The sequence below is a fragment of the Bombina bombina genome, chromosome 3 (assembly GCF_027579735.1).
Source record: "Bombina bombina isolate aBomBom1 chromosome 3, aBomBom1.pri, whole genome shotgun sequence".
NCBI lineage: Eukaryota > Metazoa > Chordata > Amphibia > Anura > Bombinatoridae > Bombina > Bombina bombina.
This window is the reverse complement of record NC_069501.1, coordinates 318,881,929-318,900,811: the sequence shown is the minus strand read 5'-3', so window position 1 is coordinate 318,900,811 and position 18,883 is coordinate 318,881,929. Positions and strand designations below refer to the sequence as shown.

At 33.5% G+C, this 18,883-nt stretch overlaps 1 protein-coding gene across 1 annotated transcript in view; it reads right to left on the bottom strand.

The window, feature by feature from the left end:
* IL1RAPL1 (interleukin 1 receptor accessory protein like 1) overlaps positions 1-18,883 on the bottom strand; it is a 1,236,367-nt gene that overhangs the window by 520,354 nt on the left and 697,130 nt on the right. The window contains exon 5 of the mRNA XM_053705272.1: positions 10,093-10,167. Coding sequence (XP_053561247.1) covers positions 10,093-10,167 — 75 coding nt within the window. The remainder of the gene's footprint in view (positions 1-10,092; positions 10,168-18,883) is intronic.

Genomic DNA, 18,883 nt, shown 5'->3' with positions numbered 1-18,883 from the left:
TCTTCTATTTAAAAAAGTCACAATTTAATACATTTTAATAATAATGTTTTACTATTTAATATCTACCTAAATATAAGGTTAAAATATCTTACTCACCTAATAAGGGATGAACCACACTTTATATGTCAAACCAACTTAACTTTTGCAAGTTCCCATTTTAGTACTCATTTATGGTACAGATCTCTTGTTTCAGCAACAACACACACACACACACATATATATATATATATATATATATATATATAACTAAAAATATATATTCACAATAAAAGGATATTATCCTGTAAGTGAAGAACACTGGGATGTAAAATGTGTACAGTAAATATACAGTAAAACACATGAACACATCTGTATACATATATTTACATACATACATATACATATTTATTGATGTGTATGTATTTCTATGTTAAAACCCTTTGTAGGGCTTTTTTCTAACACCTGAGGCCTCATATCTTAGAACCCTTATAGTTTTTTAATACAATTTATTTTTAATCATTTTTATCAGACAGTGTTATGATGAGTGTAACTATACTTTTGAAGTTATTTTCAATGTTTTTTGTGCAACTTTTTTGTCTCACATAACAGTTAACTAGAGCTCAATAGTCACGCAAACGCCAATATCTGTTAAATTCAATTGCGCTCAACTTTTAATAAACGCCCTACTTCCGATGCATACAAATAGCCATGGTATACCCCTTATTGCCAGTGCACAACAGTTAGCACTCCACTCTTAATTTAGCCCTTAAGGAGAGAAAATATTACTGTACGCTGTCCTTTTAATCTGGATCTTCTATTTAAAAAAGTCACAATTTAATACATTTTAATAATAATGTTTTACTATTTAATACCTACCTAAATATAAGGTTAAAATATCTTACTCACCTAATAAGGGATGAACCACACTTTATATGTCAAACCAACTTAACTTTTGCAAGTTCCCATTTTAGTACTCATTTATGGTACAGATCTCTTGTTTCAGCAACAACACACACACACACACATATATATATATATATATATATATATATATATATATATATATATATATATAAAAATATATTTTTCATCCTAGTTCAGCAAATTTAACCCCTTGTTCTATTTGGACATAGGTAGTATGTCACACAGTACTTTGCACAGTGTACTGTGCTAATGTAGTACCTACGTTCAACACAGACATGCCTGTTGTGGTCCCCACTTTCAGCTCAGACAGTTGAAGCCACAACCAGGGGGAAGAAGGCCTCTGACTTCATATGGTAAGGGAGTACTAATTATGTTACCCTACCATATGAAGCTAGATTGATGATTGTTACAGAGAGTTACAGAGGGTATCCTAAATAACAGAAAACAGTTTAGGAGGGGGACATTAATATAGGCTTGGGGGAGGGGGACATTACACTATAGAGTAAAAGCAACTGCTTGGAGGGGTTATGTGAAGAGGGTGAGGGGGAACTCCACACTACAGAAAATATAAAAAATAAATAATGTTATAACATAAAACAAAAAATCCTAGTTTGTTGCTGGCAGACTGACTTCCAGTAACAATCATGGTGGTGGTCAGTGGGAGAAGGGAGGGACTTCAGAAATAAATATATAAATATATTTAAAAAAGGGGTGAGAGGTGTCAGACTGGAGGCTTATCTCTACACTACAGCAAAAATTAATCTTACAAGCCAACTGATTATCACATTCACTGCCAAGTGTGGTGCACAGCTGAAATTAACAGTTTTCAAATTGTCAAAATACCAAAGGCAAAGCCATGCATGTCTGCTGTTTCTGAACAAAGGGGACCCCAGATAAGCTTTTACAACCTTTTGTCTTATGACTAGTAGATGTGTGTAAATAATTTTAGTGAGAAACCTAAAGTTTGCAAAAAAGCATATGATCATATATGGTGACTAAATAGTGGAATCAAATATAAAAAAATAGGCCTAGATCAATAGCTTGGACTGTCTACTTTAAAAATATATAGGGCCAAATTACAAGTGGCTTGCTATTTAACAAACAACACCCAAAGTAAACTTGTGGGTTATCGTGCATATTACAAGCTGAAAGTAAATGGTTTGCTCACAAGTGAAATGTGCACTTTCTTCAGGTCTTTGGATATTGCGACCGCAATAAATTCTTCTCCCCATAGACTTTAATAGAGCACACCAACAGAAAAAAACAAAACGGATACTTATTGCTCACATGGTAAAATGACGCAGCATTAGACCTACAGCTCTAACCGGAAGGTAGTTATTCATTATTTACATTCCCAGGACCTGAACTAAAATATTCCTAACTACCTTCGGGTTTAGTGCTGTAGGTCTTATACAGTGTCTGTTAGCTTGTGAGCGCTGTTATTTCTTTATTTCTTTGAAGTCGTTGCGCTAACGTCTTACTTTCACACTCTAACCAAATTGCGTTGGAAGTTTACTATGAGCGCAATTAGCGAGTGAGTTAAAAAATACAATAGAGCACTAATTGTAATCTGGCCCATTAAGGGGAAACCAATTTTACATTACAAATGTATCCATAAAGCTTGATTATTAAACAGTACTATTAAATATCCATGGCTCTCTCACTATCCAGCAACACAGTGTGCTTTATAACTTAACTAATTTGAAAACAAATGTGTTGTCTGCAGAACCTGCAAAATTTTGTAAAATGTATTACAAAAAAAAAAAAAGATACAGATATCTAAAAATGTGACATTCTCTGTTGCATATTAAATTAAAATCTGCTTTTCTTTATAGTCTAAAGTGATGGTTTAATATAAAAACATACAATCAATCAAACTAATAACCCATGTCACTTTCAAATTTACAATATGCTATAGCACGCTGTTCAAATGATTTACAAAATATACGAACTAACCTCTATGTTCAATTCATCATTATTATAAAATGACAATAAGCACATGACAGAAATCCAAATACTATTATATGAAGAATAAAAATTATTTGCATAAGAGTCACTAAAGTAAGATATAGCTGCAGTCTGAAAAAAATAAAGGGTATTAAGAAATACGATATCACAAAAAAAAAAACTGTTTCCCAGGAAACTTTATATATTTTATCAAATTAATCTAGAACACAAGTATAATCTATGGTCTGGATCCCATGACCAAATTTAATGAAGCCAAAATAAAAAAAAAACTAGCAACAGCATTTCTCATAATGACTTAACTTTTGCAATTATATTAAAACTACGTTTATAGAAACAGTGTTCTCAATGTGACCCACTAAATATTAGTAAGTCTATGGGCCAAACTTATAATTTTCCAGATGGACAAGGTTTGCATATGGTGAATTTATCCACCCTGAGTAACAAATTGCAGTAGCATTTGCTGCCCATATTTATCACTTCACAAGCAGATGCTATGCAATGCCGCCTCCGGTTTTCGCACAACCAACCACATGAGAGCACAGCTTGTCAATCACCCTGGCTGGATCAGGGGTGATTTTAATCTAACACCTCAGACGGTTTATGAAGAAGTGGTTAAAACCTATGGTTCATGAATATTAGTTGTACGCTCAAAGCATTTGCACTTTGATAAATATCCCCCTATAAGTTAACAGCCAGGGGGGTTAGGAAAGCACAACTATGGTTAATGGGGTATAACATGGGTCTCTATCTAACAGTGTACCAGTGAAATAGCACCTGATGTCAGAAACTCCCTAGTGGCTAGTTATAGTGACCGTCTGTCACAGTTTTTTTAATATAAATGTAAATCTAGAATGCTTTGGAACAGTGATGGTTACTTCCTTAGATTTGCTAAGGTTATAGGGTACTGTTCCCCTGTTCAGAGGGCTCAGGGTGTTATGGCCACCCCAAAGCACATATTTTTTAGTTTTGCTTTATCTAGGGGGGGAGTACAAATTTAATTGCAGAGGGCCATGTGTGGCCTTTGAGTCACCAGTTGACCATCCCTGCTTTAGAGAATAACACAAGTCACTTGTAAATGAAATGTCAAGCCATTTTGAAATATGAAGTACCCTATATGTACTTGATGTTGAAGTATGTCTGGCTTGACAGTGTAAATTATCTGTTAACATTTCCTTTTTAATACATTCACAGCATTCTTATTGTATGGCAATTACATATACACAATATTTATTAAAACATATTTTCCAAGCTTCACAAACATCTGACCATTGTGCATTAAATAATCCCCACTCTGGACTTCTTTATCCATTATATGTCTGAACAACTTATGCTATACATATTAAAGGGCATTATAGTCAAAACTAAACTGCACATTCATACATTTAAATATTGATAAGAATGATATTCTGCAAAATGCATGTTTGCCATTTTAATTATTATATCCTTTTAAATTGTTCAGTTAATACTGTCTTTGATTCAAATTACTTTGGTTGTATTAAATGAAATATATAAAAAAAACATTTTAAATATGCAATTGACATTGAAATTTGGAAGAGTTAAAGGGACATAACACCCAAATGTTGAAGCACTTGAAAGTAATGCAGCATATCTAACAGAAAATGTTACCTCAACTTCACTTGAAAAGAAGATATTTCACCTCAAAATTTCCTCAGTAGCCACATCCCGTTGTAGTCCCGGGACTTGCAAGGGAGCATGTAACTTGCATGAGCAGGCACACTCATGTTATTTCCCTTCTCAGTATAAGAAAGTTTACTATGAAATCTCATGAGGTCACAGTAAAGCAAAATGTGACATCAGCATTGATTAAGCTGATTGGCTGCTGTTTTTATTTCTTCAACAACATGCAGCTGACAGTAGCTGAAGGATAACTGTTTAAAGAGAACTTACTCTAGTGAGGTGAAGACATTTTGAGGTAAAATATATTCCTTTATTACATGTAGTAGACAATAAAAACAGCAAAAATTTAGCACCAACCTTTTTATATTTCAAAATGCTTCTAGTGCGTACACGTCACATAGGCCATCTGATATAGTCCACATACAAATAGTCCCATACAAAGCACTGTGACACCAAAAGCTTTATTTAAGGGGTTATCTCATTAAAATACAGCAACATTTCAGACACAGAGATTATGGGGCATATTTATCAAGCTCCATATAGAGCTTGAGGCCCCTTGTTTCCAGCGAGCCTTTAGGCTCGCGGGAAAAAGAAGTTATTAAGAAGTTATGAAGCAGCGGTCTTTTAGACCGCTGCTCCATAACTTGTCCAGCTGCTCTGAGGCGCCGGACAGAAATCAAACCGATCGAATTCGACCGGGTTGATTGACACCCCCTGTTAGCGGCCGATTGGCTGTGAATCTGCAGGGGGCAGCATTGCACCAGCAGTTCACAAGAACTGCTGGTGCAATTTTAAATGCCGACAATGTAAGCTGTCGGCATTTATCGATGGGCATCGATGTGCAGCGGACATGATACGCTACTTCGTATCATGTCCGCTCGCACATTCTTAAATATGCCCCTATGTCCGAAACATTCCTTTTTTACATAGTGATGTTCAGGTAATATTTTCTTGGCAGCTTTGTCCAGTTATGCTGCATCACTTTCAAGTGATTTAACATATGAATATTATATCCCTTCAAGGATTTACTGTACTCAATGCTTTTTAAAAGGGCATTAAATGTGCTGATTATTAATTCTGATTAATTCAAGCACAGTGAGGCTATACCATGATAAGATCATCAAGCTCAAATGTAGTTATAAAATTAGCACCTGTACACATTGTATATATGAACTGCTGGGTACAGCTACAGTAACATGGTTACTACTCACCATGTTTTCTCTCCTATACCTGCAGCTCTCTTCAAAGCTGTCCTCTTATTTTAACTCACTACAGGTGATAGTTAAAGGGACAGTATACACCAATTTTCAAATAACTGCATGCAATAGACACTACTATAAAGAATAATATGCACTGATACTGATCTAAAAATCCTGTATAAAACCATTTAAAAAATTACCTAGAAGCTCCCAGTTTAGCTCTGTTAAAAAGATAGCTGGAAAGCCCACTGCAAGTGGGAAATAGCAGTAACTCACCCTCCCCCTTCTTTTGCATATGAAAATACTTTTTACACAAACAGGAGCAAGCTGGAGTAGGTATACATAAGTATTCTCCTAAAACTTTGGGGCTTGGTTAGGAATCTGAAAATCAAAGCAATGCTATTTAAAAATAAGCAAAATGATACATTTAAAGGGACAGTACACTGTAAAATAGTTTTTCCATTAATGTATTTTCAGTGACTTGTTATACTAGCTGCATAGTATAAAATATTTGAGAAATTGCATTTTCAGGTTTATTTGTGTATATGAAGTAGCTGGTTTTGTGCTTTGAAACCACAGCCTATTACAATGGGTTGAGCTTCAGGTAATATCAGATCTCATTTCGTTATCACTTTTATGTACACAGACTTGCTTCCTTATCTTATATTTGTCTGGAACGCCAAAGCTCAATACATAGAGAGAACAATGGAAAATTATCATTTTATTACTTTACTATCATGCCCCCCACTGAGGGTGTAATCTCTTCTGCTGGCTGTGTTTACTTAGGCTTGTCAATAGCGTATACGCCAGTATCAAAACTTTCAGTATAGGTTGGGAAACCACAAGCTAAATCAGCTATTTCAAATGCTGAAATATGAGTAAAGGAGCTACTTGCAACCAATTTAATACACTCTAGCAGGTAAAAAGGATCATTGGGAATAATTTAAAGGGGAGAAAGTTTTTGGGTGAACTGTCCCTTTAAAAAAACATGCAAACCTGTATAAGCTATATAAATGGATCATCTACAAAACATTTATGCAGAGAAAAATCTAGAGTATAATGTCCCTTTAATGATGCTCTTCATCTTTACACTGGGCACCACCATATTTAAACTTTGTTACATTCTGTGACAGGAGTGGTGCACCTTCACAGATCAATGAGATTGCTTGCTTTTTGAAGGCTGTATCTTGAATTTAGGTTTAGATTTCACACTAGTGAGTACGGTTTACATTTTTGCGTTAATTTTTTTTTCATGGTGTAAAATTAACTAAAAAAATAATATAGAACAAAGCAGCCACTATAAAAATGTACAGCTCGCTGCATTGAACATGTCAAACACATCTTGTGTAATAAACAGCAATGTTATAGCTTTGTGAATGCATGAATGCACCCTGCTTTTGTCACTAGGTGCGAGAAAACTTAAACATCAAAATGGCGGCACCCAGTGTGAAGGTGCAAAGTTTCACTAAGCATTAAAAGTAAGGTGTTAAAATAAGATAACAGCTACTATGAGAGCTGCATGAACAAGATAAACAACAATACCCAGCATTTTAATGCTCCGGATAACAGTTATTGCCGGGTTACAAACAAAACAAGCCTTTTAATGAAAAACAGGGTTGCAATTCACTGTCAAGCAAGTACCCTATCTATTTCCAAGCAATGACTTTAACTCTATATGGAACGTTACTTAAATGCTTTGCCAAATTTTGTGCTTCATTTTGTTTGCTCTATTTTATCACCAATATCATTGTAGCATTCTTTCACAGAAATATATTGTTTTAATACAAATATTGCTCACAAAAACAAAATAATTGCTCTTAACTACCCCGTCTAAGGCCTCTTAGCATGGCGGAATCTGTTGGCGCTCTACAAATAACCAATAATAATAATAATAATAATAATAATAAGGCCTAGATTACAAGTGGAATGCAAAACATCTGGATGTGGGAGAGCACATCCTTGCTAACTCACCTCATAGGGCTCCATTTATTAGTTGCAATAGACGTTTTGGAGCCCCGGTGTTTTAGGCTCACGTGATTACAGTAGTTTACTGTTTTTCAAATGGTTCTATGTATACAAAAGTATTAAAAATACGTTTTATATAAAAACTACATTTAGGTTGCAAGCATAAACTATATTATGACAGGTAAGCATTTTTTAAATGTCATTCCTCACATGGTATTCCTTTGGCGCATCATCATCAACCTTCTGAATATCGAGTCACATGTCTGTCAGCTTTTTCTGTGATTGGTGCTTTCCTATTTCAGATTCCGTTGCTTTGTTTTTACTGTAAATCCAATTTCTTTAAATCAGAATATCCTTCTTGTATTAGACTTAATGCAGCTCACAACTTATCAACACATTTCACCCTACTTGGAGGGCTTGATAAAGACAACAGTCTTGTGACTCGATATCTGGAAGGTTGATGTTGATACACCTAAAGAATACAATGTGAGAAATGACACTCAATCAGCTGTGGAAGTGGCAAATTGAAGTGTACGGGAACTCTATGGAGGCACGGTAATGGCAGGACTGGTGAGACCCAGTAAAGAATTTCTGTGTATTAAGGCTAAGAATGATTGGTGCCGGCAACACATCACTGTATAATCAACTGGGATCCCAATAACATTGAAAGTAAAGAGTGAATTGCATGGATGTTTAACATTTAAAAAGCATGCACGGATTATAACTGGAAAAGACTGCATATGACAAACATTGTATTGCTGCTAATTTTTTTTCAAAGACAAAGTTTAAGGTGACATTTTTCGACTTTTTTAGGCTTTGGATACATGTTTCTTAAGAGGTGATTTCACACGTGTTTTTAACAATTTAAAAACAATTTCATTTAGAATTAATTTTAGCTTTTAAACATATATGTCTGATAAGGGAGGTCATTCTAATCCAGTATCTTTTTTGATTTAGGGCTTCCCCTTTAGCGTTCTATTTTTCAACTTTGCCTTGATATTGATAGCTCACACTGCACTATCAATAGCGCTCTATTTGTAATTTAGGCTTAAATGAACCCCCAAACACAAATTAATAAAAATTAATTTTCCATAAAAAATCAAGTAATTCTCAAAGAACAGAAAAATATTTAATGGCGAAAACAGATGTGGTTTGTTTTATTAAACATTATTTCTACACAGTACACCTATGTTGTATCATTCAAACATAAACATATGACAAATACAAATTAATGGATTCAATTTATCAAATAAAACAGGTCATTTTCAAAATACTGAAAACATTTCTAATGATGAAAAGAGACATAACATAATTTGTTAATTAAAAATTATGTCTGTAATTACAACAATGTTAATTATCAGAATCCGTTTAAGAGTTGCGCAGAAATCCATGTTCACTTTAGAAATATTAATATTTTTTTATAAATAAGCATTTAACTAAATTGTTAGCTGTTCAATGAATGTATGGTTAAATACTTTAGTTTATTTAAAATTATATATTTGTTCTTAAGATGACAAAAGGGAAGATTACTGGATTTGGTGACATCTACATTGTTCATGTGTGTTCATTTTCTTCAAAAAATATATGATGCTAGGGAAAATGCTTAATTACTCTGTACTAAAATTCAGCAAAAAGACACTGTAAGTCAGCCATTAATAATTACACCATTAAAACACATTTCTGCCGTGTGAAAAGCATAAGAATAAAAAGGCATGCCCATTTATCAAAGATGTTCTTGAAAGGAAGTTAATTTGAACAATAGTTTTGCAAATGCTCAGTAGATTCTATTGTTTTGGGGAAGAAAAAAAAGTGCCCCATCTATCTTTTAACAAATGCTTACTTGGGAAACATCAATTAAAACTTTTTCTCTTTTCTTTTCTATTGCGTTCTCTATCATTTTTCAAGTTAAAAACACATTTTACATGGAGTCAAATGGCAAATGTAATTTAAGAAAGTTCAGTCTTTAATTTAATTTTTTTCAAATATGTTCACAGCTATGAACATAATTCTGTTCAGCATTACTTTATCTCAAATTCAATTACTGTTATTTCTCATACGAACAGGAATTGGATGGTCAATCAAGTTTTTTATATTACTTTTGTTCATATTTATTTTGCATTTTACAATTATTTGTACATATGTTTCAAAATGATAAAGCAATGTTCACTTTTAATTTCATTATTAAATAATTCATATATTTGGCTAATTACTGAAAAATGAGATATAAAATTATAAAGTAACAGGCAAAATAGGTATGTAAAATATACATTCCTTCACAAATTATCACTAACATTTTTGTTTTTATTTTCTCAAAAGAATTAATGGCAATGAAGATGAATCTAGAGTAAAATAATAAAGTGTTTGAAATGTATATATATATATGTGTGTGTGTGTGTGTGTTAAAACATTGGTTACTTACCTATCTGGGCTTCTTGTATGGTCAACTTATTTTCCAAAGGTTGTAGTAATTTTGGGGGTTTATCTGTTAGAGGAGCTGAAAAACAAATGGTTATGATTAATAGATAAGCATGGTTTCTTACTATTTAATATTAGTTTAAAAATGGTACTTAATAGCAACACTTCCATTTAATTTAGTATTATTTAAGATCTACCTTTGTGGAATTAAATATTTTATTTACTATTACCATTTATTTGTAAAGCACCAAGAAATTCAGCAGAAATACAAACATATATGCAATAGAAAAAATGTAACATTTGTGAAAGGCAATAATAGATCAGATGGCTTGGAAGAGGGCCCTGCCTGTGAGTTGCCAACTATTGTAGATCACCTTAAATGAAGCTTTCCAACAGGACAGATTGACTTTAGAGCTTATATTATAAAGGGGTGCAAGATATGCTAACAACAGAATACATTTTATAGCAGACTCTTTGCATCCTGAACAGTAGAGTTTTTAAAGTACACTTGAAAATTTGAAAGCTACCAGTGAGTCTTGTGGAGTGAGGCTGAGAATTCCACAATATTGGGGTCATTCTGGATAGCCCTGTATATGGGAATGTGCAGAGGTACAATGAGAAGAGGAGAGAAGTAGGTAATGGGCATAGCAGACCAAATGGTTGGAAGATATATAAGAGGGTGCAATGTTATTCAGGGCCTTAAATATTAGGGTCAGGATTTTTAACTTAATTCGGGATGTAGAGGAATTGGCAGACAGGAATGGCAGAAATCAATCAATTAATAAGTAAGATCAGCCTGGCTGGGGCATTAATTATAAATTTTAAAGGTAATAAACAGCAGCTAGGATGAAAAGAGATTATGTAGTTGTAATAGTCAATGTGGAAAATAATAAAATAGTGGATTCAAATCTTAGTTGTTATTTCTGTAAAAAAAAAAAAGTGGCAAATTGTGGAGATGTTTTAAGATGAAAATGGCAGGAATTTGAATAATAATAAAAATATTAATTAATTTTCTAATTAGTATTATAAGTATTATTATTTATAGCCGAAATCAGAGAAAAGCAGGGGTATTTGGAATTTTCTTTTACTGGAAACGATGTTAAGCAAACATCAGAAATACTAATCAAACACAAAGGGCTAACAATGTGCTCATATTACAAATTAAAAGTAAATGTGGCCACACAAGCACAAACTAAATTTGCGCTCTTCGGGTTAGCATGACTGAATACCTGAAGTAAATAATTAGGGCAAAAATTAAAGTTGCAATAAACACAAAATAAATACATTTAAAAATACATGTACACTTATATATACACTATCTTATAGAATTATACATATAAATACATTATATATATATATACATGTCTAATTATGTGTGTGTGTGTGTATATATATATATACATGTCTAATTATGTGTGTGTGTGTATATATATATATATATATATATATATACATGTCTAATTATGTGTGTGTGTGTGTATATATATATATATATATATTTATTTATATATATATATATACATGTCTACTTATGTGTGTGTGTGTGTATATATATATATATATATATATATATATATATATACATGTCTAATTATGTGTGTGTATATATATATATATATATATATATATATATATATATATATACATGTCTAATTATGTGTGTATATATATATATATATATATATATATATATGCATGTCTAATTATGTGTGTGTATATATATATATATATATATACATGTCTAATTATGTGTGTGTGTATATATATATATATATATATATATATACATGTCTAATTATGTGTGTGTGTGTATATATATATATATATATATATATATACACAGTATATATATATATATATATATATATATACACACACACATACACACACACACATAAGTAGACATGTATATATATATATATATATATATATAAATATATATATATATATATATATATATATATATATATACACACACACACACACACACACACACACTATTTGTATTTATGGTTTTATATGTGTATATATGTCATTATATATATATATATATATATAAACATATATTCACATATATACACATGTTTGTGTATATATATATATATATATATATATATATATACAAACACACACACACACATTGAAACCTTTCCTTTCAAATACCTGAAAGCAGAAAGAATATTTTTATTCAACTGCAATATCTAATAGTGACCTAGATTTAGAGTTGGGCGGTAGCCGTCAAAACCAGCGTTAGAGGCTCCTAACGCTGGTTTTTACCGCCCGCTGGTATTTGGAGTCAGTCAGGAAAGGGTCTAACGCTCATTTTGCAGCCGCGACTTTTCCATACCGCAGATCCCCCTACGCCATTTGCGTATCCTATCTTTTCAATGGGATCTTTCTAACGCCGGTATTTAGAGTCGTGGCTGAAGTGAGCGTTAGAAATCTAACGACAAAACTCCAGCCGCATAAAAAAGTCAGTAGTTAAGAGCTTTATGGGCTAACGCCGATTTATAAAGCTCTTAACTACTGTGCTCTAAAGTACACTAACACCCATAAACTACCTATGTACCCCTAAACTAAGGCCCCCCCACATCGCCGCCACTCTATTAAAAATTTTTAACCCTTAATCTGCCGCTCCATACACTGCCACCAGCAACGTTATCCCTATGTACCCCTAATCTGCTGCCCCTAACATCGCCGACCCCTATATTATATTTATTAACCCCTAATCTGCCGCCCCCGCTATCGCTGACACCTGCATATTTTTTTAACCCCTAATCTGCCGCTCCGTACACCGCCGCAACCTACATTATCCCTATGTACCCCTAATCTGCTGCCCGTAACACAGCCGACCCCTATATTATATTTATTAACCCCTAATCTGCCGCCCCCAACGTCGCCCCCAACGTCGCCTTAACACTAACACCCCCCTAAATTAAATATAATTTAAATCTAACGAAATAAATTAACTCTAATGTTTGTAAATATTTTTTTATTTTTTGTAACTTAGTTCTTTTTTATTTTTTGTACTTTAGTTAGTTTATTTAATTGTATTTATTTGTAGGTATTGTATTTAATTAATTTATTGATAGTGTAGTGTTAGGTTTAATTGTAACTTAGGTTAGGATTTATTTTACAGGTAATTTTGTAATTATTTTAACTAGGTAACTATTAAATAGTTCTTAACTATTTAATAGCTATTGTACCTGGTTAAAATATATACAAAATTACCCGTAAAATAAATATTAATCGTAAAATAGCTACAATATAATTATAATTTATATTGTAGCTATATTAGGGTTTATTTTACAGGTAAGTATTTAGCTTTAAATTGGATTAATTTATTTAATAAGAGTTAATTTATTTCGTTAGATTAAAATTATATTTAAATTAGGGGGGTGTTAGTGTTAGGGTTAGACTTAGCTTTAGGGGTTAATACATTTATTATAGTAGCGGAGAGATCCGGTCGGCAGATTAGGGGTTAATTATTGTAGGTAGGTGGAGGTGACGTTGGGGGCGGCAGATTAGGGATTAATACATATAATATAGGGGTCGGCGGTGTTAGGGACAGCAGATTAGGGGTACATAGGTATAATGTAGGTTGCGGCGGTGTACGGAGCGGCAGATTAGGGGTTAATAATAATATGCAGGTGTCAGCGATAGCGGGGGCGGCAGATTAGGGGTTAATAAGTGTAAGGTTAGGGGTGTTTAGACTCGGGGTATATGTTAGGGTGTTAGGTGCAGACTTAGAAACTGTTTCCCCATAGGAAACAATGTAGCTGCGTTAGGAGCTGAACGCTGCTTTTTTGTAGGTGTTAGGTTTTTTTTCAGCTCAAACAGCCCCACTGTTTCCTATGGGGGAATCGTGCACGAGCATGTTTTTGAAGCTGGCCGCGTCCGTAAGCAACGCTGGTATTTAGAGTTGCAGTGGCGGTAAATATGCTCTACGCTCCCTTTTTGGAGCCTAACGCAGCCCTTCTGTGAACTCTAAATACCAGCGGTATTTAAAAGGTGCGGGAGAAAAAAATTCCCCAAGAAAAGCTTGCTCTTACAAAACCTGTGTGGCCACATTCTTTTTATATTTAAATCTTTTATTTAGATATTTGTTTCAAATATAATTGTTTGCAGGATATACTCTTTTATTTGGTGTTTTTATGGCAAAATAAGAGGGCCAGAATTTCACTTTCAAAACTTTTTTTTCCGGTAAGTTGTGGAGGTTTGGCCTTACCCGACCTTAGTGCTTATAATTATGTTTTCTTAGCATTCATAGTGATGGACTGGTTATTCCTAAGAGATTATGCTACAAACAATGATCTTGAAAAAAGTATAACGAACCCTCTTCTCCCTGCGGCGCTTATTCATTAGGATACCACTCATATTCCACCTCAAATAAAAAAACTTAGATCCTTATATAATCCGATTCTAGCATGGAAAAAGACCTGCAACATCTTAGTTATAGAACATCGCGTATCGAGATACATCCAATTCTTGGGGAACCCTCAATTCCAAGTAGGAATATCCTCAACACTCTTTTCAAAATGGAAGGCTGAAGGGTTTTCCAATGTATTCCAGATATTAGATACAGAGAAAAGCTGTGTCAAATCATTTGACACTCTCAGAATGGAATTTAATCTTTTACATAGAAACTTTTTTGCCTATCTCCAGGCTAGACACTATGCACTGAAACTCACAAATGACTATGGTTGGAATTGGTCCCTAGGGAATATCGAGAATTGGCTTAACCTGGTTAAGAATGGATATATGTCAATTACTCCTTGCTACATGATCTTGGTTTCTGATAGAGGCATAGTTAATCTTGATAAAAATTGTATTAAATGGGCTGCCTTGCTGGCTCAAGAACTAGACCCCAAAACACCCCAGCTTTCGATCCAAGAGGTGGCTCGAGTAACCTTCTCCTCTACATGGAGGAAGTCACATCTGAAGCTACTGCATGTGACTTACTTCACTCCAGAAAAGGGAGCCAAATGTGGAAACACTAACTTTAGAGTCTGCCCTAAGTGCTCATCTCCATCAGTGAACCTTCTGCACATGATTTGGACCTGCCCAAAGATTAGAAATGTTTGTCTCAAAGTCCAATTCTGGCTCCGTAAGATACTGAATTTCCCCTCTCTAACTCTGTCTTAACTCAGAAGATAAGCAGCCTAATACTAAAATCATTAATATGGCCATATTGGCCATCAGATATCTCATCTTTAAAAAATGGAAAATGCGAACAGTTCCTAGCATCCCGGAAATTAAAAATTGTTTAAAAAAACAATGTATCCTTGAACAACTTGATATTAATATAGATAACGACCACGATATTTCTAGGTTTTTTCTTAAAAATTAATATACCCTCTTCGAAATTCTGAATTGGTTCTCCTAGGGATTTGGTAATTAGGATTCCCCTCTCCCTCTTCTTCTTCTCCCCCCCCCCTTTCTTTTTTTTGTGTTATGGTTATGTTTTTGTGTTATTATGGTTTTTATTGTATTGTTTTTGTAAAATAAAAAAGTACCGACAATGTGTAGTGAAAACTGTAAAGATATATATTTATTTATTTTTTTGAATAGGTCAATGTTCATATGTATATCGTGTATCTTTTCAATGTACCCCATGTGGGGTTTAAATTTATTTATTTTTGATGACCACACATTGTTGTTCATAAATAAAAGAGATTAAAAAAAAAGTCTTGCTCTATCTGAATCGCAAAAGAAAGAAATTGGGTTCAGTGTCCCTTTAATATACTTTATAACATTTAAACCTCTTAATTTCTGCCTGTTTCTAAGCCACTTTAGACAGCCTCTTATCACATGCTTTTTTATTGGCTTTTCACAACATGAGACTGCAAGTTTATGTGGGCCATATAGATAACATTGTGTTAACCCCCAAGGAGTTATTTAAGAGTTAGCACAACACAGTACTAAATGCAAGTCAATAGAAAATAAAAAGTCATGTGATCAGGGGGCTGTCATAAGATGCTTAGATACAAGGTAAGCACATAGGTAAAAAGTGTATTAATATAACTGTGTTGGTTATGCAAAACTGGGGAATGGGTAATAAAGGGATTATCTATCTTTTAAAACAATAAAAATTCTATTGTAGACTGACCCTTTAAAAAGAAGGATATATGAGTAAGCTTTAATCAAATGCTGTTTAGAATAACAGGAATCAGGAAACAAGAGAGACTGCACAAGTCCTAGTATATTGAAATATCTAGTAAAAGTATAGTTAGCAAAATGAAATAGAGTTCCTTAATTAAAGATGATTATTACTTAAGAGTGGTATTGAATTTTATATTTAGCTATGTAATGCCACTTAGCTCAGTTCCCATAACTGTAAGATATTGTAGTAGTCTGCTAAATTATGTTAAAAAGAAAATACACATCCATAATACGATAGCAGTCATATAAACTGCCAAACATGAAATATTTACCACAAAAAAATAGATGATAATAATAGTAATAATATTTGGTCCAATGAACAAAACCATAAATACATTTTCTTTATTTGGCTAAATGCATCAAGGTGTGCAATCTGAAGTAGTTTATGATTACTCCCTATATGCACACATTGTAAACAACTGTAGTGGAGCACAATGCTTCTTTTTTATATCTGTTTAGATTAACAGGAAAGAAAATGTAAATGTAGCTGACTTGATATCACATTGCTTCATTTATTAAAGAGTGGGCGGACTAGGTTTGCGGTCATAAACCTTCTCTGCCCAGCCTTGCAATGCCACCCCCTGCTACTGTGCAGCCAATAGCGGGCAAGTGGGGGCTGTCAATTAGCATGTGCATGAGTGTATTTCCATTTTGACAGTAAACTTGTAAAAATAATTCTAGTAAAAGGTATTATTGTGTTTAGGGGACATATACAAATGCTTCATGCACCCTGCTAGGAGAAAGGGTGGTGGCTGGTATTTCACAAATACAAACATTTCTGACACAATACATACTCCCATCAACTCTTTTAATAGGCCTCACATTCGCATTGCCTGAATGCCTTGTACTTCCATTGGCTCCAATGGGAGCTTGGTTTTCATGCCGTGAGACATGGCAAAGTACCGAGCACAGCACAGGGGGTAATTTGTGCAGCGTTGGGCAGCAAATTAGAAATATATATGTATAACAATATATATTTATGTGTTTATATTTGTATATACAAAAAGAAGAAAGGATCAGAGAGCTTGTAAGGAAAAAGATAATTCTATAATAACTACGATAATAACTTTGATAAAAAATGTTACATGGAGAACCGGAACAGAAAGCAGGTGAGCAAAAACACAAATGGCTTATGCGTTTTGGCTGAGCGCCATATTCATAGCCTGTAACGGACATAGTCGGCTTAGCAGCAATTGGCTGTTTTACAATCTAGTCTGCACCTTGGCTATACGGTGACCTGGTATAATTTACATGCAGCGGGTTATATACCCATTTTCAGTAGCAGTGTATCTGGAGGATGCCCGTTAAGGCATGTTTCTCTACCAGGGGCCGAATTAGGTTTAAGTGGCTCTTCTACAGTGGATGATACATTGAAATGAACTGTTTGTATATTTGGAACACTCTTGTTTTTCCACATTTATTTTCTATTGTCTATATTTGTATATACACATATTAACACATAAATATATATTTATATAAGCATATATATATATTTACAGTGAAAACACAGTCCCCATTCACCTCTATGTAAAGGCACAATCCCGCATCCCCTCACTTTAACCCCTTTATAACTGATTTGTGCAGTTTTTTATTAAAAAAACTTAAAATGGTCATATTTTTAATTTATATAAAATAAATGTCCACTTTATTTTGGGGGCAATTGGGGCACATTTTTTTTAAATTAACCAGAGATGTAACCTCTGGTTAATAGTGCTAATCACAAAGTGCTCCTGTGAGCTTGCAGGAGCATTAAACAGCCTCTTGTAATGGCTGGTTATTTAACAAGTGGCCGTAAAGGGGCAAATTTAAAATAGCGATATGCTTGTCATCTAGCCCAAAATGTGCAATGTTTTATTTTTCTTATTAAAACTTTTATGAGGAGAATAAATGTAATATTTTGTATCCTTTTAATAATATACTGCAATAAATGAACACAAATGTTACTGACTGCACTGCTAGGATGTCACATTCTGGTTTAGTAAAAAAAAAAAAAACACTTCAAAAAATTAACACACTAGAGCACACAAAGATTACCAAAACTATTTTAAATATATATGTTTTTTTTTATTTATTTATCTTTATTCTAAAACCATTATAAACATAACAAAGAAATACACACTAAAAACAATAACAAAATAGAAATGGTAAAGGCTGAATTTGGTTAAATACAAATGAGAAATGCAATAGAAACTAGTATCAGATGTAAATAAATAGAATTCCTTCTGAATACAGTGGGGAAGTTTGGAGAAGTTAAGAGAAGTTTGAATATCATTAGTAGGTCTGCTAACCTTGATAATAACCCACAAAGAGATGGTAAAGATTGTACTGTTTAGTGGGAAACTGTTATATTTGCTATAATAATATGTTTGTTTTGATTTCTGGTTTAAATTAATATTTTTAGATACAGACATTGGGCCCCATTTATGAAGCTGTGTTTGGATACAGCTCAGGGGTTTGAGCATTTCAAGCTTGCACTCGCAAGAGCGGAAGTGGAACACTAGTTTAACTTCACGAGCCTTGAGGTGACCTCTCCTCCACCTCAAGGCTTGCAAAGATAAATCATCCTGATCAGATTGAGATGATTGAGAAGCATATCATGTCCGCTGCACATCGATAAATGCCGACAACATACT